This window comes from Salmo trutta, chromosome 26 (assembly GCF_901001165.1).
Source record: "Salmo trutta chromosome 26, fSalTru1.1, whole genome shotgun sequence".
Taxonomy (NCBI): Eukaryota; Metazoa; Chordata; class Actinopteri; order Salmoniformes; family Salmonidae; genus Salmo; species Salmo trutta.
The window spans coordinates 24502050-24523071 of NC_042982.1; the positions used below are offsets into that span (position 1 = coordinate 24502050).

The 21022-nt window shown below is 43.6% G+C and overlaps 1 protein-coding gene across 4 annotated transcripts; it reads right to left on the reverse strand.

Moving 5' to 3' along the window:
• Positions 1 to 9574: 9574 nt before the first annotated feature.
• On the reverse strand, positions 9575 to 20982 carry LOC115163488 (protein NPAT). Of its 4 annotated transcripts, XM_029715408.1 has the most exons (18): positions 20812 to 20982; positions 20456 to 20574; positions 20263 to 20323; positions 20080 to 20158; positions 19930 to 19970; positions 19319 to 19537; positions 19071 to 19146; positions 16729 to 16852; positions 16545 to 16636; positions 16332 to 16413; positions 16114 to 16210; positions 15626 to 15745; positions 15366 to 15507; positions 13957 to 15317; positions 12100 to 12212; positions 11885 to 11975; positions 10475 to 11787; positions 9575 to 10279 (listed from the first exon to the last, which is right to left on the reverse strand). In XM_029715408.1, the coding sequence occupies exons 1-18, from the start codon at positions 20846 to 20848 to the stop codon at positions 10199 to 10201; spliced, it is 4248 nt and encodes a 1415-aa protein (XP_029571268.1). In that variant the 5' UTR covers positions 20849 to 20982; the 3' UTR covers positions 9575 to 10198. The 4 variants fall into 4 exon arrangements, with proteins under 4 accessions (XP_029571268.1, XP_029571267.1, XP_029571266.1 ...); XM_029715407.1 differs by having other exon boundaries at positions 13957 to 15507; positions 16729 to 16840; XM_029715406.1 differs by having other exon boundaries at positions 13957 to 15507.
• Positions 20983 to 21022: the final 40 nt, after the last annotated feature.

Here is a 21022-nt window from a genome sequence, read left to right on the forward strand (position 1 = left end):
GCCGGCGACCCAAAACAACGGCGCCGCAGAAGGGGCAGAGGGAGCGGTCTTCTGGTCAGGCTCCGTAGACAGGCACATCACGCACCGCTCCCAAGCATACTACTCGCCAATGTCCGGTCTCTTGACAACAAGGTAGACGAAATCCGAGCAAGGGACTGTAACGTTCTTTGTTTCACGGAAACATGGCTCACTCGAGACACGCTATCGGAGCCGGTACAGCCACCTGGTTTCTTCACGCATCGCGCCGACAGAAACAAGCATCTCTCTGGTAAGAAGGGCGGGGGTGTATGCCTTATGATTAACGACACGTGGTGTGATCATAACAACATACAGGAACTCAAGTCCTTTTGTTCACCTGACTTAGAATTCCTCACAATCAAATGCCGACCGCATTATCTACCAAGAGAATTCTCTTCGATCATAATCACAGACGTGTATATTCCCCCCCAAGCAGACACATCGACGGCCCTGAAAGAACTTCATTCGACTCTATGTAAACTGGAAACCACATATCCTGAGGCTGCATTTATTGTAGCTGGGGATTTTAACAAGGCTAATCTGAAAACAAGGCTCCCTAAATTCTATCAGCATATCGATTGCGCGACCCGGGCTGGCAAAACCCTGGATCATTGTTATTATAATTTCCGCAACGCATATAAGGCCCTCCCCCGCCCTCCTTTCGGAAAAGCTGACCACGACTCCATTTTGTTGCTCCCAGCCTATAGACAGAAACTAAAACAGGAAGCACCCGTGCTCAGGTCTGTTCAACGCTGGACCGACCAATCGGACTCCACGCTTCAAGATTGCTTCGATCACGAGGACTGGGACATGTTCCACATAGCGTCAAACAACAACATTGATGAGTACACTGATTCGGTGAGCGAGTTTATTAGCAAGTGCATCAGTGATGTTGTACCCACAGTATCTATTAAAACATTCTCCAACCAGAAACCGTGGATTGATGGCAGCATTCGCGCAAAACTGAAAACCCGAACCACTGCTTTTAATCAGGGCAAGGTGACTGGAAACATGACCGAATACAAACAGTGTAGCTATTCCCTCCGCAAGGCAATCAAACAAGCTAAGCGTCAGTATAGAGACAAAGTAGAGTCGCAATTCAACGGCTCAGACACGAGAGGTATGTGGCAGGGTCTACAGTCAATCACGGACTACAAAAGAAAAACCAGCCCCGTCGCGGACCACGTTGACTTGCTCCCAGACAGACTAAACAACTTCTTTGCTCGCTTTGAGGACAATACAGTGCCACTGACATGGCCCGCTACCAAAGCCTGTGGGCTCTCCTTCACTGCAGCCAACGTGAGTAATACATTTAAACGTGTTAACCCTCGCAAGGCTGCAGGCCCAGACGGCATCCCCAGCCGCGTCCTCAGAGCATGCGCAGACCAGCTGGCTGGTGTGCTTACGGACATATTCAATCAATCCTTATCCCAGTCTGCTGTTCCCACATGCTTCAAGAGGGCCACCATTGTTCCTGTTCCCAAGAAAGCTAACGTATCTGAGCTAAATGACTACCGCCCCGTAGCACTCACTTCCGTCATCATGAAGTGCTTTGAGAGACTAGTCAAGGACCATATCACCTCCACCCTACCTGACACCCTAGACACACTCCAATTTGCTTACCGCCCCAATAGGTACACAGACAAGAGGAATACCTATGTAAGAATGCTGTTCATCGACTACAGCTCAGCATATAACACCATAGTACCCTCCAAACTCGTCATTAAGCTCGAGACCCTGGGTCTCATCCCCGCCCTGTACAAAATCTCCACTTCGCTGATCCTCAACACTGGGGCCCCACAAGAGTGCGATCTCAACCCTCTCCTGTACTCCCTGTTCACCCACGACTGCGTGGCCATGCACGCCTCCAACTCAATCATCAAGTTTGCAGACGACACTACAGTGGTAGGCTTGATTACCAACAACGATGAGGCGGCCTACAGGGAGGAGGTGAGGGCCCTCGGAGTGTGGTGTCAGGAAAATAACCTCACACTCAATGTCAACAAAACAAAGATGATCGTGGACTTCAGCAAACAGCAGAGGGAGCAGCCCCCTATCCACATCGACGAGACAGTAGTGGAGAGGGTGGAAAGTTTTAAGTTCCTCGGCGTACATATCACTGACAAACTGAAATGGTCCAACCACACAGACAGCGTGGTGAAGAAGGCGCAGTAGCGCCTCTTCAACCTCAGGAGGCTGAAGAAATTCGGCTTGTCACCAAAAACACTCACAAACTTTTACAGATGCACAATCGAGAGCATCCTGTCGGGCTGTATCACCGCCTGGTACGGCAACTGCTCCGCCCATAACCGTAAGGCTCTCCAGAGGGTAGTGAGGTCTGCACAACGCATCACCGGGGGCAAACTACCTGCCCTCCTGGACACCTACACCACCCGATGTCACAGGAAGGCCAAAAAGATCATCAAGGACAACAACCACCCGAGCCACTGCCTGTTCACCCCGCTATCATCCAGAAGGCGAGGTCAGTACAGGTGCATCAAAGCGGGGACCGAGAGACTGAAAAACAGCTTCTATCTCAAGGCCATCAGACTGTTAAACAGCCATCACTAACATTGAGTGGCTGCTGCCAACATACTGACTCAACTCTAGCCACTTTAATAATGGAAAAATTGATGTAATAAATGTATCACTAGCCACTTTAAACAATGCCACTTTATATAATGTTTACATACCCTACATTACTCATCTCATATGTATATACTGTACTCTATACCATCTACTGCATCTTGCCATCTTGATGTAATAAATGTATCACTAGCCACTTTAAACAATGCCACTTTATATGTTTACATACTCTACATTACTCATTTCATATGTATATACTGTACTCTATACCATCTACTGCATCTTGCCTATGCCGTTCGGCCATCACTCATTCATATATTTCTATGTACATATTGTTATTCATTCCTTTACACTAGTGTGTATAAGGTAGTTGTTGTGAAATTGTTAGGTTAGATTACTTGTTAGATATTACTGCATGGTCGGAACTAGAAGCACAAGCATTTCGCTACACTCGCATTAACATCTGATAACCATGTGTATGTGACAAATAAAATTAGATTTTTGATTTGAGATTCATCTGTCCACGAGAGATTATCGTCAGTTAAGTGCAACAAAAAAAACATAATTTCTAAAAAACATTTTTTTTAAAGTACCGCATGATAGCGGTACTTTTAGTTTATGGTTGACATTGGCTAATCGCCAAAAACCTATCTGCGTTTCTCAATGAGTTTAACGCACTTGAACATATCAAACGAGTATGAACGCAGCATTAGCAAATGAACACGGCCAACAATTGTTTGACATAGAGGACTAGAAGGACACGCCCATTTCATGCCTCAAAAAACAAATGTGTGTCTTTTCAGTTGCTTCGTCGGAGATCATACAGTTGAAGTAATTTTAATTAACTTCATTTTCATAATGACACATTGATCAGGCATGGAAATTCGCGAGCTTCTTCAAATTCGTACTCCAGAGCAGGGGCATAAAGTGGACTCAAGAACAGATCGTCAGCGAACTGAAATGGTTGAATATTTGGTATAAGAAAATAAAGGACGGCAATAGCCAAACTGTTCACAACAGCAAGAACTGGACATATGTGACGCTGAAATAATGGCGACGAGTCCTGTTTGGAAAACCCAGTCTGGTCCAAATGCCCGAGATTAGTTTAATGTAAATAAATGGCATCCTCTGTCGAGGTCTCATTCAACAATGAGTTGGTCAAAGTCGTAGACTAGCCGTTAATGTTTGGCCAACGTCTATACAACTTGGCTGTGCCTCACCATATTCCCTAGCCCAATATTGAACTAAATTAGTTTAGCGTTACTCCTTAGTTCAAGGACCTTAAAAAAATCTGTTTTTAATGGGGGAATTGTCTCTAGAGGCCAAAACATGTAGAACCAGGAACAGATATCCCCTGGTTCACTCCAGACCTGACTGCCCTTGACCAGCACAAAAACATCCTGTGGCGTACTGCATTAGCATCAAATAGCCCCCGCGATATGCAACTTTTCTGGGAGGTTAGGAACCAATATACACAGGCAGTTAGGAAAGCTAAGGCTAGCTTTTTCAAACAGAAATTTGCATCCTGTAGCACAAACTCCAAAAAGTTCTGGGACACTGTATAGTCCATGGAGAATAAGAGCACCGCCTCCCAGCTGCCCACTGCACTGAGGCTAGGAAACACTGTCACTACTGATAAATCCGCGATAATTGAGAATTTCAATAAGCATTTTTCTACGGCTGGCCATGCTTTCCACCTGGCTACCCCTAGCCCGGTCAACAGCCCTGCACCCCCCACAGCAACTTGTCCAAGCCTCCCCCATGTCTCCTCCACCCAAATTCCGATAGCTGATGTTCTGAAAGAGCTGCAAAATCTGGACCCCTACAAATCAGCCGGGCTAGATAATCTGGACCCTCTCTTTCTAAAATTATCCTCCAAAATTGTTGCAACCCCTATTACTAGCCTGTTCAACCTCTCTTTCGTATCGTCTGAGATCCCCAAAGATTGGAAAGCTGCCGCGGTCTAGGACTCTAGACCCAAATTGTTACAGACCTATATCTATCCTACCCTGCCTTTCTAAGGTCTTCGAAAGCCAAGTTAACAAGCAGATCACCGACCATTTCGAATCCCACCGTACCTTCTCCGCTATGCAATCTGGTCTCCGAGCTGGTCATGGGTGCACCTCAGCCACGCTCAAGGTCCTAAACGATATCATAACCGCCCTCGATAAGAGACAATACTGTGCAGCTGTATTCATCGACCTGGCCAAGGCTTTCGACTCTGTCAATCACCACATTCTTATCATCAGACTCAGCCTTGGTTTCTCAAATGACTGCCTCGCCTGGTTTACCAACTACTTCTCAGACAGAGTTCAGTGTGTCAAATCGGTGGGCCTGTTGTCCGGACCTCTGGCAGTCTCTATGGGGGTGCCACAGGGTTCAATCCTCGGGCCGACTCTTTTCTCTGTATACATCAATGATGTCGCTCTTGCTGCTGGTGACTTTCTGATCCACCTATACGCAGACAACACCATTCTGTATACTTCTGGCCCTTCTTTGGACACTGTGTCAACTAACCTCCAGACGAGCTTCAATGCCATACAACTCTCATTCCCTTGCCTCCAACTGCTCTGAAATGCAAGTAAAACTAAGTGCATGCTCTTCAACCGATCGGTGCCCGCACTTGCCCAGCATCACTACTCTGGACGGTTCTGACTTAGAATATGTGGACAACTACAAATACCTAGGTGTCTGGTTAGACTGTAAACTCTCCTTCCAGACTCACATTAAGCATCTCCAATCCAAAATTAAATCTAGAATCTGCAAAAATCACTGAAGCTGGAGACTCATATCTCCCTCACTAGCTTTAAGCACCAGCTGTCAGAGCAGCTCATAGATCATTGCACCTGTAATTAGCCCATCCAACTACCTCATCTCCATACTGTTATCTATTTGATTTATTTTGCTCTTTTGCACGTATTTTGCTCTTTTGCACATCTATCGCTCGTGTTTAATTGCTATATTGCAATTATTTCACCACTATGGCCTATTTATTGCCTTACCTCCGTTATCCTACCTCATTTGCACACACTGTATTTAGACTTTTTCTATTGTATTATTGACTGTATGTTTGTTTATTCCATGTGTAGCTCTGTGTTTGTGTTGCACTGCTTTGCTTTATCTTGGCCAGGTCGCAGTTGTAAATGAGAACTTGTTCTCAAGTAGCTTACCTGGTTAAATAAAGGTGAAATACAAATTAAATCAAATTTAAGGTGATTTCTTTCTTTCTATGGGCCCTGCTCAAACCTAGTGCACTATATAGAAAGCAGGGAACAGGAGTGCCATTCTGCAATTCAAATTCGGTAGTGATAAACCATGTTGTTTTTGCAATTAATTGGGGGTGGGGCATCTAAACTTGTTTTGCAATGGGTGTTTAGCTCAGTGACTTGCTTTCATCGGTTTTTTTTTCGCTCTTCATTTTAAGAACGATCCAAGCCCCAGAAGAGAACCACGGGCATCAATACTAGGCAGACAAAAATAAATAAATAATCGAGGTTAGAACAGGCAATAGACTCCATCTGCATTACACTAACAGACTTGGACCGACTTCAGTCCATGGCCAAGAATTCCCAGGAGGAAGACCAGGATGCAGACCAACAGAGGCTATTAGAGAGGGAGATTGTTCAGTGTTGAGGGCCAGGAACAGCTTCTTCCGCCAAGCCATAAGACTGCTAAATAGTCTGTGTAGATATTTGGAAAAATTAATCCATGCTTTTGTTACTTCTAGGCTGAACTACTGCAATGCTCTACTTTCCGGCTACCCGGATAAAGCACTAAACAAACTTCAGTTAGTGCTAAATACGGCTGCTAGAATCCTGACTAGAAGCAAAAAATTTGATCATATTACTCCAGTGCTAGCCTCCCTACACTGGCTTCCTGTTAAGGCAAGGGCTGATTTCAAGGTTTTACTGCTAACCTACAAAGCATTACATGGGCTTGCTCCTACCTATCTTTCCGATTTGGTCCTGCCGTACATACCTACACGTACGCTACGGTCACAAGACGCAGGCCTCCTAATTGTCCCTAGAATTTCTAAGCAAACGGCTGGAGGTAGGGCTTTCTCCTATAGAGCTCCATTTTTATGGAATGCTGCCTACCCATGTGAGAGACGCAGACTCAGTCTCAACCTTTAAGTCTTTACTGAAGACTTATCTCTTCAATAGGTCCTATGATTAAGTATAGTCTGGCCCAGGAGTGTGAAGGTGAACGGAAAGGCTGGAGCAACGAACCGCCCTTGCTGTCTCTGCCTTGCCGGTTCCCCTCTCTCCACTGGGATTCTCTGCCTCTAACCCTATTACAGGGGCTGAGTAACTGGCTTACTGGTGTTCTTCCATGCCGTCCATGGGAGGGGTGCGTCACTTGAGTGGGTTGAGTCACGGACGTGGTCTTCCTGTCTGGGTTGCCCCCCCCCCCCTTGGGTTGTGCCGTGGCGGAGATCTTTGTGGGCTATACTCGGCCTTGTCTTAGGACGGTAAGTTGGTGGTTGGAGACATCCCTCTAGTGGTGTGAGGGCTGTGCTTTGGCAAAGTGGGTGGGGTTATATCCTGCCTGTTTGGCCCTGTCCGGGGGTATCATCGGATGGGGCCACAGTGTCTTCTGATCCCTCCTGTCTCAGCCTCCAGTATTTATGCTGCAGTAGTTTGTGTCGGGGGGCTAGGGTCAGTCTGTTACATCTGGAGTATTTCTCTTGTCTTATCCGGTGTCCTGTGTGAATTTAAATATGCTCTCTCTAATTCTCTCTTTCTCTCGGAGGACCTGAGCCCTAGGACCATGCCTCAGGACTATCTGGCATGATGACTCCTTGCTGTCCCCAGTCCACCTGGCCGTGCTGCTGCTCCAGTTTCAACTGTTCTGCTTGCAGCTATGGAACCCTGACCTGTTCACCGGACGTGCTTGTTGCACCCTCGACAACTACTATGATTATTATTATTTGACCATGCTGGTCATTTATGAACATTTTAACATCTTGACCATGTTCTGTTATAATATCCACCCGGCCCAGCCAGAAGAGGACTGGCCACCCCTCATAGCCTGGTTCCTCTCTAGGTTTCTTCCTAGGTTTTTGACCTTTCTAGGGAGTTTTTCCTAGGCAGTTTTTCCTAGCCACCGTGCTTCTTTCACATGCATTGCTTCTTGTTTGGGGTTTTAGGCTGGGTTTCTGTACAGCACTTTGAGATATCAGCTGATGTACGAAGGGCTATATAAATACATTTGTTTGATCTGTATTGACCCTTTTTGCACTAACTCTTCAACTCTTCGCATACATTGCTGCTACTGTTTAATCATCTAGCCTGTTGCCTAGTCACTTTATCCCTACCTATATGTACATAGTGCCTTCAGAAAGTATTCACACCCCTTGACTTTTCTGCTGTGTTAGTCTGAATTTAAAATTGAGATTGTCACTGGCCTACACACAATACCCCATAATGTCAAGAGTGGAATTACATTTTTAGAAAATTTTACAAATGAATGAAAAGCTGAAATGTCGTGAGTCAATAAGCATTCAACCCCTTCGTTATGGCAAGCTTAAATAAGTTCAGGAGTAAAAATTTGCTTAACAAGTCACATAAGTTGCATGGACTCACTGTGTGCAATAATAGTGTTTAAAATTATTTTTGTACCCCACACATACAATTATCTGCAAGGTACCTCAGTCAAGCAGTGAATTTCTAAAACAGATTCAACCACAAAGACCAGAGGTGTTTTCTAATGCCTCGCAGAGGGCACATATTGGTAGATGCGTTGAAAAAAAAGAAGCTGACATAGAATATACCTTTGAGCATGTTGGAGTTGTTACTTAGGCTTTGGATGGTGTATCAATACACCAAGTCACTACAAAGATACAGGCGTCCTTCCTAACTCAGTTGCCGGAGAGGAAGGAAACCACTCAGTGATTTCACCATGAGGCCAATGGTGACTTTGAAACAGTTACAGAGTTGAATGGCTGTGATAGGAGAAAACTGAGGATGGATCAACAACATTGTAGTTACTCCACAATGCTAACCTAAATGACAGAGTGAAAAGGAAGCCTGTACAGAATGAAAATATTCCAAAACATGCATCCTGTTTTCAATAAGGCACTACAATATAACTGCAAAATAATGTGGCAAATAACTTAACACAAAGCTGTATGTTTGGGGCAAATCCAACATCACTGAGTACCACTTACATTTTTCAAGCATGTTATTGGTATGCTTATCTGTAAGGACTCTAGTTTTTAGGATCAAAAGAAACAGAATATAGCTAAGCACAGGCAGAATCCTAGAGGAAAATCTTTCTAACAGACACAGACAAATTCACCTTTAGTAGGACAATAACCTAAAACAAAAGGCCAAAATTGCTTACCAAGACAATGCATCATACGGGCAAGACTTCTGTATTTTGAAAGTTACATGTCTTGAAAACTTGATTGCTGACATGCAAAACATTTTGGGACTATATCAACAATGAACTAATGAAACAAATGCCAAAATATTATTGTCCTTTAACATGCTTGATTGTCTTACCTCTGCTATGTGTGGCATTGTTATAAAGATTGGATAATTCATTTATTTTTACGTTTTTTATTTAACTAGGCAAGTCCATTAAGAACAAATTCTTATTTACAATGACGGCCTACCACGGCCAAACCCTAACGACTCTGGGCCAATTGTGCGCCACCCTATGGGACTCCCAATCACGGACGGTTGTGATACAGCCTGGAATCGAACCAGGGTCTGTAGTGATGCCACTAGCACTGAGATGCAGTACCTTAGAAGAATCTCTACTGGCCCAGCGGTCTATCACAGTGAGATGATATAGGCCTACTATATAGTAGTAATTAACTCAAGTGAATAAAATGGTGCAATATTAACTTGGTTATAGTGAATTTCACAGGTTGGGTTATCAGACTGTGTTCTGATAGTGATATTTTGCTTTGGACTGAAAACCAGTGAGTTTTTACCTGCACAAAAACAATATTAAATGGAACTCGATTTTTCTAAAACAAGATTTAATTTAAAATCACTAGTAAAGAAAACATCTGCACAAATTTATTTTACACACACCACGCAGCCCGATTATGAAATTTGTTCCACTAATTGGTCTTTTGACCAATCTTTTCTCAGCTGATCTGGTCAAAATACCAATTAGTGAAATAAAGATCAGAATTGTGCTGCCTGTCTAACCACAGCCATAGTGTGTTGGGTGGATCATTTAAAGTTAAGACACAGTGAAATATTGACCAAGGAAAGGGTTGAATTCTTGAAATTATTAATACAACAAGATTGGGAAACCATTCTTAACATTACAGTCCTTGAATGGAACCAAAGTGCTCTCAATTTGGCATTTCTGCAATAATTTCTATATAGTACATACATCACATGTATAATTAGTTGTTAAGTCAAAGGATGTAGGACAAACCCTACAAGCAGACATACCATAGAAGAAAAAATAATAGCTGAGGACATGCTCCACTAGACCACAGGTGCCTAACTCCTATGGGTTAACCATAGGCACTGTGACAGTAAATTATGGCTTGTTCAATTCCTGGAGAGTAGGTAGGTAGTGTTCGGGAGATTCTCATCTCATTGTCCAACTGCTATAACTCAACCCATCACTCATCATAATGCAGTGAAGACAGGAATTTATCGACATCCAAGTCATCGGGGAAGGAATCCATTAGTTTCTGCTGTTTCTGAGGGGTACAAATCATAAAGAGATGCAGTGGTTTTAATGTGCTTTCTCATTATACAAGCAACGAATGCAGGAGAATATGCAGGAGATTATGCCAAATATCTACAACTGGGTTGATGCGATTACATTCAATTATGAACTGCAGAAGAGATTAGGATACACAGATTGAATAGAAAATTCTGTATGTTTTGCTCACCTTTGCTTTCTTCTTACTGCCAGATGAACCTGAGATATCTTTATTTGCTGGCGGGCTGGCCAGGGGCTCAGGTTGCTTGCGCTTCTTGCTCTTGAAGGCTACAGGGGTCACTGTTCCAGCCCCCTCCTGGCGCAAGCTGTCTTTCAGTGGGGTGCCTGTCCTGGCGATGGCGGCTCGGGAAAGGATCATCAGTGTGTGGGCCGCCATGTTGATGCTGTTTTCACTCCCTGCTTCGCTGGCTGGGCTGCAGGAGGGAAGGTCCGGGGTGGTGGGAGGGACCAGGTGCCTGGGGGTGCCCTCTCCGTCTCTGTCCAGCCTCTGACGTGCAGGGGTCCTGGGGCAGTATAGAGACTCCTGGAGACGGCCAGGGGTTCGAGGAAGAGGCAGCTCCAGACAGCCTATGCCTGGCCTCTTAGGAGGGGTGGAGGGAAGGTTTAGACCCTGGATGTCGTGGAGCATTTCAGCTGCCTGCTTGGTCAGTGGGCTGGTCTTGGAGGGGATTTTGCTGGAGCAAGCCAGGGGGACAGAGATTTGTGAGCCCACTGGGGCCGGGCTGAATGCTCTTGGTGCTGGTGTTGGCTGCTGCTCTCGCATTCCCCCCTCCAGCTCATTCTCCTTATTGGCAGTGACATGAGGGGGGTCCTGAGAAGATGTCCTTTTCTCTGTCCGTCCCTCCCGCTCCTTGGCAGGAGATTTCTCAGTAGGCGCTTGTCTACATGCGTCTTTCTCTTTCCTGCTCCCTGATCTCAGTCTGTGATCAGAGGAAGAGGACCTGGAGCTCTGGGCATCCTTAGGTCCTGCTCCACCATCATCCTTCTTGTCTGCTGATTGAGATCTCTTCCTGGACTCTGACTGTGAGACATCAGTCCTACTGCTACCAGCACTCTGAGATCTACTGGTACTTGCACTTTGACCTCTAGCATTTTGATCTGCGTCCCTCTTTGAAGGGGTCTTTTTCACAGGTTCTTTCTGCTTTTGGACAGTGGAGGATTTCTCCGTCTCTGTTCCGGTCCATGATGTTTGAGTGTTGTCTGTACATCTTACAGTCTCTATTCTCCTTTTTGGCCTGCTGCTCCCCAAGATAGCAGAGGCAGATTTAGGCATCTCTTTCTCCACCTGTTGGACAGGCGATACAGGAGTAGCTGTTGCTGGAGCTTTGGAGGTGGAAGTTTCACCAGCAGACCCATCAAAGCGAAGCATCCTCCTATGGCTGGGGCTCGAGCCAACTGCTACCTTCTGCTGCCCTGTGCTTTCAGAGGATTGCGGGTGGACCTGCTTTGTAACCATATTCAATCCAGAAGCTCCCGTTTTTCCTGAAATGCACAAGCAAGCAACAACATTTATGAATAAAATTACAGGATAACAGTAAACAGACAATGGCATTATGGAGGACTGAACACAATTCCTTACCTGAGACTGTGGTGTCCCTGGGAGCCAGTTCAGGCTTGGTATTCACTGCTGCTGGCGGCTTTGCTGAAGCAGGGCTAGGCATGGCTATCAACTGAAACAAACAAATGATCACAAGATGCACATGTTATTGTAGCTAAATTAGCCTATTCGTTCAAGAAAAAGGATTAAATGGAAATGTGTAAAACAGTAAAAAAAAAAAAAGAAGGAATGCTCACCTGATTAGGAACTATTGAGAACTGTGTTGCATTGTTCTGCCCAACAACAGATACAGGAACCACCATGCTTTGCAGCATGGGCTGAACTGGTGAAGATATGATGAGTCTAGATCCTGGGAGGATATAACTGGTTAGACATTTCCCACCAGCAAAACAGCATGGCAAATTAAGTGAGTGATGACTATTGGGTCATTCCACTGTAAATGTATGCCAAACAAAAAAACATTGATTTTAAAGTTTAACAAACCATACTACTTTTAACAATTTACACAGAACATTTTTATAAATGAAGTGTACGGCAAGATCTGTGCAGTTGCAAAGTTTGGTAACAGAATTTGTTTTTTTTATCTGTCTACTTTTCCTTAATATGTTTAAATATATGCTCTGAATTAAGAATTCAACGATGTCTGCAGAAAGAATGAGGTGTCAGTTATTGACTTTGAAAAAATCTCTTTTGGTTATTGAACTACAGTAAGTGAAGTGGATTTACACAAGGTAACAGAATTGAGGTAACGGAATTTCATAATGGATCCCTGATTTGTACTACACAGAAATGCATAATTATGGATATGAATATCATTCTATTCATGGTGATGTATCCTAAATAGGTACACATTGCATACTTGGGTATTATTCCACACACTGGCTATAATTTTAATGAACTCGGCCCCCAAAGAAGACCAAATTTGGTTGGTCAGGACCGGACCAAATTTGAACCAATCATAAACGCCTATGTTTCACAAGTTTGGACATCAAAGTACTGCACAGTAGAGCTCAGTACAGTACATTTGTGTACTCAACTCTAGTGTGCTATACTGTGTACTGTATTCTACTTTTCCTAATTGTACTGAACTATATACAATTCTCTACTGTACTGTTCAATCTTGTGAACCAAAGTGTGGTTTGTGACTACTATGATTTCCCATTGTAGCCAATTCAATAGCAGAAATTCCATTAACGATTTTTCACAAATTTGCGTTTTAATCACTTAATAATTCATAAACAAAAGTGTTATCAGTAAAAGCACCATAACTAATTCATAGGTCTACCTTTTCAAGTTACTTCTGAACTTCCATTATCTTCCCTCAAGAGGGAGAGAAATTAGAAAATAAATTAAAGATGCTAGTTTTTGGTAATGGAATTTCAAGGCACATGGCAATGTTTCTTAAACTTACAGAAGGCAGAACAATTTCTCCAAAACGACATACAAAAGTGTTGATATAAGTTGGCAGGGATAATTTTTTTAACATTGTGTTTTGATGTATTTCTAATACCTTATAAGACCTATTCTAGTTGATGTTTTCCAAGACTCCCTTTCTATCTGTTTGACCAGAAATCAAAGCCTTTGCTTATTCCTAATTTTTAGGATGGTAAATGGCCAGAAAATGTATGCGTCGTAATAAAAAATGTGACACTTCGCATTCATTTGTCACCCAATTTGACATGCAATATGTAACTTTTTGGGCGACCCAACCAAATTCACATAAAAATGTGTGTTATAGATCTGTCACTTATTGAAAGCAAGTCTAACAAGTAGTATATCTGTTTTATGTGCACTATTTCTATGCTTCCCGTTCTTAGATGACTCGGCAACTGACGGCCAGGCTGTAAGCCGGAAAAGAGTCCACTCTGCCATGCGGATCAACCGAAGGTCAAATGGCTAACGTTCGAAAGAGACGAAGTTTCATTTTTGCGTCTTTTATTTCCGGTTTTGTACACCAGCTTCAAAAAGCTGAAAATACAATATTTTTGGTTAAGGAAAATATATTTCACAAACTGAAATTAGGTGAACTATTAGAATTTTAGCAACCAGGAAACGGTGGAGCGATATCTTTAAGTATTTAAATGCAGTCTTACCAGGGGAATAGCGGGGTGGAGTGGCCAGAGTATATGAGGTAGGGGGTACACTCTGTACCTGTGGGGCACCACTGGGTAATATCACCTTGTTGGACTGGGGGTCTGTGGCTGTTGTGTCTGTCACTAAGATGTAGCTGTTGGTGGATGTGGCTGAATCAAAGGGCAGCTGAATGTAGTAGCCAGGCTGTGTCAACGCAGATGACATCCCTGCCAATGCTGCCACATCCCCTGCTTTCCCAAGAGGATTGGTCTCTGCTGGCTGGAGGACTTCTGTCCTCTGTAAGCTGCTCACCGCCTGCACAGTCTCCTCCTGAGCCATGGGGGCGCCACTGAGGGCCGGGGCCTTAGCAGGTGACTTGGAGGGGGAGGAGAGGAAGATGGTGGGGATCCTATCCCCAGTGATGCTGGACACAGCCTGGTTCAAGGCTGAGTCACTAGAGGGCTCCTCTTGCTCATCGCTGATTATGATCTTCAGGGCCACAATCTTACTGGGGTCTACTTCCTTGCCTGTAGGGTTGGGGATGAAGGTTGCGGCAGCAGGAGTTGTTGTAACTGTTGAGGGGACAGCCATAGAGTGTATGGTCTGTGGTAGAGGTTGTGAAATTCCTACACTGCTGGGAGGGGCAATATTCCTATGAGGGAGGTTAGAGGCCTGTATGGGAGCCTTGTTTGACTGATCCAGCATTGGCATGGAATTGGACAGGGAAGGTGAAGAGTTAAGAAGTGAAGCTTGGTTATCCATCACTTGTCTACCATCAGCCCCCACTGTGTTCTCATTGCCTAATATGTTTTTCACAGCAGAGACCGTCCTGGTTTCAGATGAAGGTGTGTTGCATGCTGAAGCCGGACGATTTGTTCCACTCTCCTGTCTGACTGGCTCAAAGACATCTGGCGGAGCTATACTGTCAAGAGGAGGAGTATTCAGAGGTTCATCTATATCCACGCCTGATATATCCGGATTAAAGATGGAGCCTGAGTCAACCCTATCAGAGTCCTTTGTGGCAGAAGAAGCAGCGGCGGTAAGTTGATCAATACACGCTGAGGGTCGAGTTGCAATATCTCCCTTTCTCAACCCTCTGCTACTAGGTCCAGGAGTTGTTGAGCTAGCTCCCTTTCTCAACCCTCTGCTACTGGGTCCAGGAGTTGTTGAGCTAGCTCCCTTTCTCAACCCTCTGCTACTGGGTCCAGGAGTTGTTGAGCTAGCTCCCTTTCTCAACCCTCTGCTACTGGGTCCAGGAGTTGTTGAGCTAGCTCCCTTTCTCAACCCTCTGCTACTGGGTCCAGGAGTTGTTGAGCTAGCTCCCCTTCTCAACCCTCTGCTACTGGGTCCAGGAGTTGTTGAGATAGCTCCCCTTCTCAACCCTCTGCTACTGGGTCCAGGAGTTGTTGAGATAGCTCCCCTTCTCAACCCTCTGCTACTGGGTCCAGGAGTTGCCTTTGAAGTGCTTGAAACCGGAGGTGCAGATTTCCTTGTTTTCTTACTCTTGGGCTCTTGACTGGACTTTGTTACTCTATTTTCTTGTCCACATGTCGAGTTTTCAGGCCCAGTGCCTGAGAAATGAAAGAGAAACCCCATTGTCAGAAAGAGATTGCTGATGAAGCATCAATATTGTTTAGTATATGATTCCAACAGGCATCATTTAAAAGGTCATGAGGACTTTGTCCATACCTGGGTCTTCAGTCTCAGGAGAGCCGTCAATACATCTAGTCTCAGTCTCACCATTCTCTGTGGTGGTATTGCTCACGTTTCCAGCTCCTTGTTCAGTATCCTCACTGGTTCTGCTTTTGCCTTAATGCAAAGAATCAAGAGATTTAGTGGAATAATGACATTTTATAAAATCTTAGTCAAACAATCACCAGACCCACTTCATGCATTTGTCAGGAGCAACAAAATCCTGCACATGATCTAGATTAAATCATCAGCAAAGATTTACATTTACATTTTTACATTTTAGTCATTTAGCAGACGCTCTTATCCAGAGCGACTTACAGTAGTGAATGCATACATTTCATACAATTTCATACATATCATACATTTTTTTCTGTGCTGGCCCCCTGTGGGAATCGAACCCACAACCCTGGTGTTGCAAACACCATGCTCTACCAACTGAGCTACAGGGAAGGCTATGAGGCAGGTTAGAAGATTAAAATGTTTACCGTAATCAAAGAGGTCAAAGAGAGCCTGGAAGGCTGGGTCGGACTCTGTCTGCTCCAAGATGTCTTGTATAACATCATTAGACATATGAATCTCCCCCTGCAGAGTAAAACGTCAGTAGAAAGCACAAATCCACACTCTATGCACTAAAGACAGACAATGTTCTGTGAGTTCTAATGGAGAAATGGGGTATAGCAAGTCTGTCAGAACATGACATTACCTGCAGGCCCAGAATTTCATCTATTGACTGGTCAGGCTCCATGGTGCTGCATGATGCCTTTAAAGCCTGAGGACTGACATCACTACAAGTAGAGAGTAATAAACACATGCACAGGTAAGAAATAATATCTACTCTACCCAACAGCCAAATGTAATAAGTAATGATGTCGGTACTGTTCAAATGTTACTCAAGAAGATCTACTTTTATTATTACCTAGCTAGAATTTTGTTGATGTTTTCAGCAAGCTTCTCTTGTAAGGACTTGTCATTTAGAATCCTCTCTCTTGCATTTTGTATCAACATTTGCTGCAAAAACACAATTTAATGATAAATTCACATCAGTCAACTGGGGTTAGCAGTGTTTCAACTGCAGAGTATTAACTTTGTTTTGTACTCACAGGGAAATTCTCTGTGACTGCCTCTTCACTCTGGGGCTCTGCTGTTAGGCTACTGGCCGCCATGTTGGCTCTTCCAGTCCCACCGGATCCACTGGAGCCCCCACCTCTCCTCCTGGGGGAGTCACTGGGAAGATTACTCTTCATCATAACTCAATCTACTAGGGATATGCATCTTTCCATTTCAAGACAATTCGATATGCATCTAGATACATGGGCTCCAATGTTACAGGAACGATATGTTTTAGTTTGAAACGAGTCGGTGCGATTCGGTTTGAACCTAGCAAAATTAGCTATGACACAGGCAACGACTATATAGCACAACTTTAGATTTCACTCCCATCTCAAAATAAAATCTATTGTAAGCCCCATTCAGCAGATACAGCCAGATAAGAGTTGCGTACCAGTAGCTTACTAAAACAGCATTTTCAACAGCCCATAGATAACAACCTAGCAAATGACATAGGTTGCGACAACTAATAAAGCCTAATATCACGCAAGCCATTGCAGTATTGTAATGCTGAAGGTGCCACACAGATATGGAAGTTCAAGAACAGGCCGCCTACCTCGCGTTGGTCAGCGCGCAGTTTAACTGGGCTACTGATATTGCCTGGTGTTGTTCGGCATGCAAAATGAATTGTAGATCAATTACTGTCAACACCGTTACAGTACCTTCAGAAAGTATTCATAACCTTGACTTATTCCACATTTTACAGCCTGAATTCAGAATGGATTAAATAGATTGTTTCTCTCACCCATCTACACATTATATCCCATAATGACAAAGTGAAAACATGTTTTTAGAAATCTTTGCAAATTTATTGAAAAAGAAATACAGAAATATAAGTATTCATACCCCTTTGCTATGACACTCCAAATTGAGCTCAGAGGTGCATCCAAGACCATTTGTTGCCAATTCAATTATTTGGACATGATTTATAAAAACACACCTGTCTATATAAAGGTCCCACAGTTGACAGTGCATGTCAGAACAGAAACTATACCATGAAGTCCAAGGAACTGTCTGTAGATCTGAGATATTATTGTGATGGGAAGGGTATAAAATAATTTCGAAAGTGTTGCAAGTTTCCAAGAGCACAGTGGTCTCCATCATTGGGAAATGGAACAAATATGGAACTACCCAGACTCTGCTTAGAGCTGGCCGTCCGACCAAACTAAGCAAGCGGGCAAGAAAGACCTTTGTCAGGGAGGTGAACAAGAACCCAACCAAAACCACGCCTGAGTAAAAAGGCAAATGACAGCACGCCTGGAGTTTGCAAAAAGGCACGTGAAAGACTCAGAGCATAAGGCAAAAGATGATGTGGTCTGATGAGACAAAACTTAAACTCTTTGGCCTGAATGCAAAGCAATATGTCTGGAGAAAACCAGGCACAGCTCATCACCCGTCTAACACCATCCCTACCATTATGCTATGGGAATGGTTTTCAGCAGCAGGGACTGGGAGACTGGTAAGGATAGAGGGAACAATGAATGGAGCCAAATACATGCAAATCCTTGATGAGAACCAGCTTCAGAGTGCAAATGACAGACGGGGCGAAGATTTACATTCCAACAGGACAATGACCCCAAGCAACACTGGAATGGCTACAGAACAAGAATGTTTAAGTCCTTGAGTGGCCCAGCCAAAGCCCAGACATGAATCCCATTGAAAACCTGTGGAAAGACTTGAAGATTGCTGTTCACCACCACTCCCCATCTAATTTAACAGAGCTTGAGAAAATCTACAAGGAAGAATGGGAGAAAATTCCCAAATCCAGATGGGCAAAGCTGATACAGACCTACCCAAGAAGACTCAAAGGTGTAATTGCCGCCAAAGGTGCTTCTACAAACTATTGAGTCAGGGGTGTGAATACTTAGGTAAATTATATATTTCTGTATTTCATTTTCACAAAATGTACAAAAATGTCATTTTTTTCTCCACTTGGTCATTATGGTGTATTGCCTGTAGATGGGTGAGAAAAAACATCTATTTCCATTTTGAATTCCATTTTTAACTACAAAATGTGGAATAAGTGAAGTGGTACGACTACTTACTTTCTGAAGGCACATGCAGTTCGATACTGAAGCATCAGTTGTCACCAAAGATGAGAGGTAGAAAAATAACGTAATATGAGCAAAACATTTTAGTGAAGCGCCGATTGAATCAATTTTCTGACCGATGCATGCTACATTTGGATCGGTTTGGGGTCCACCGTCCGATGCACTTGTATCTTTAAACATTGTAAAAATTGGGGACAATTTGAATTGGTACATCCCTACAATCTACACATGGGTAAGAAGAACTTACAAAGAAGTAAACAAATAGATGAGAATGACTATCTTACCATTTCCGACGCCCTGGGGATAATGGTCCTGGGGTTAACCGGTTGTCTGGAACCGTTATTTGCAAAGGTGACTCCCCTGTAATAAAAAGCAAGTGTCCATTATTCAATGAAGCTTTGACAATCTTTCCTATAAGTTGGTATTAATGTCCATAATGATGACCGCAATTGCCAGTTAAAATGAGATGTGATAGACACCTACTGTATCAACCTTCCCCAGTACACTGCTACTCATGGATGAGTTTACTTACGGTTCACATTGATGCGCAGACGTCCTCCATCTTGGATCTGGGGCTGTATGCTGCAGATGGGGGAGGGTCTGGTTTGCTGGGAGCTGTAGCAGACTGGGGTGGCGATGCCCTGGGCCGACGGGGGGGCCGACGATGACAGAAACCCAGAGCTGGGGGACTGAGTTGATGATAAGACTCTCTGTCGCCCCCTCATGTTCACGATCCCATTACGTGTGCGGACTGCAGAGGAAATATGCTTATGAATCATATCATACAGCAGGTTTCTCCAATAGACAGCCCGTGGGTGAATTTATTTTAAGTCAAATCGCTTTGACATACAAAATATTGTAAAATCACCTGGAAATTAGTATTCCTACGCATAAACAGAGAGGAATATGTGATCGTATACCAATGTAATGAAGGATTAAAATTATAGTTATCAAATACTCTGTTTGGGATTCTTGCGGTCAATTTGAATGTAATTAGGGACCTCTGTCATACAGCCATGGAGTTCAGCATTCTGCCTGACGGCTTGAGCCACAACATTACAAAGAGGCAATGAAATCCAAGTTCAGAGGTAGTACGAAGATCATAACGATTTAATGTGCAAGAATATTTAATAAAGCACTTACGTCTTTGATTCTGGATAATAGCTGGGGAGTTCTGCATCGACCTAATAAAAGAAATAAGTAGAATTGAAGATGTCAGAAAGTGACACCATCAAACAGCAATCTGTTGGCAAGTTTTTCTTTGCCGTTTTATAGATAAAAATAGGTCCTTACTTGATTTGATTGAGTGTGAAATCAAGCTTTTTCCACAATGATGTTATCATGACAGGTATCTGAGTCTCTTCAATCGTCTCTAAGGAGAAATTGCAGGTTAGTGTGACAACCAAGAATAAAATATAAACGTGAAAGTCCTGTACTCATTTACTGAAAGTGGTAGAGGTCAGAGGTTACGCTTACCTTTAGCTTTGACAGCAACATACTCATTCAAAATAGTTGTCAGGTTTTTTCCAAAGAGGGACTGCAATGGGAGTACACATGAATTAGCTACCTAGCTAAGTAACGTTAATCCACTAACGAACTCACTGTAACTATATAGTCATTCCAGTCAGAGTTGAACACAGCTATATATAGTATGAACTAAGAAACTTACAAAAACACAAGCAGGAATAGTTGCATCATCTGAGCTGTGTTCTGCGTACTCCTTCAAATTGGGGCTTTCACGAATGAATGCCTGGCTTGTAGAACACAGTCCCTCTTGTTGCATGTATCCTGTAAAAAAAACAGTGTACAAGAGTAGCAGAATTGGAGGCTTAGCTTGCCACAGTAAGAGAAAGTCAAAATCATATTGATGTTGGCTTACTACAGTGCAGCCCTGGATGCAATATCACCAGCAGGTTATTGCAGATAACGTTAGTATTCTAACGTTAGCTAGCTTACTGCTACTGCCACATAGTTAGGTAGCTTTAGGTTAGCTAGCAATACAAACAGGACCCAGTTCAGACTTACCTAAAACGAGCCGCGCTATGTCAGACGGAAGCAACATTACTGCAACAAGTACAAGTTACATTATCTGTAAAATCAAGTAAGAATAAATTAATCGCGAATAAAGAAAGTAACGTTACATTTGGTCAAAACATCCAGGGTGTTTTGTACGCAACATCCTACGATTCGTGAAAAGGCGGGGAAGTCGAGCACAAGTAACCCGGAATTTCCATCA

What these genes read in the sequence shown, in the direction of transcription:
- LOC115163488 (XM_029715406.1), bottom strand. Translation starts at nt 20,848, where the DNA reads ATGTTGCTTCCGTCTGACATAGCGCGGCTCGTTTTAG. An exon ending in CATAGCGCGGCTCGTTTTAG is followed by an intron (nt 20,575 to 20,811) that starts GTAAGTCTGAAC and finishes TTTTTTTTACAG; the next exon opens with GATACATGCAACAAGAGGGA. An exon ending in CAGGGACACCACAGTCTCAG is followed by an intron (nt 11,788 to 11,884) that starts GTAAGGAATTGT and finishes TGTGCATTTCAG; the next exon opens with GAAAAACGGGAGCTTCTGGA.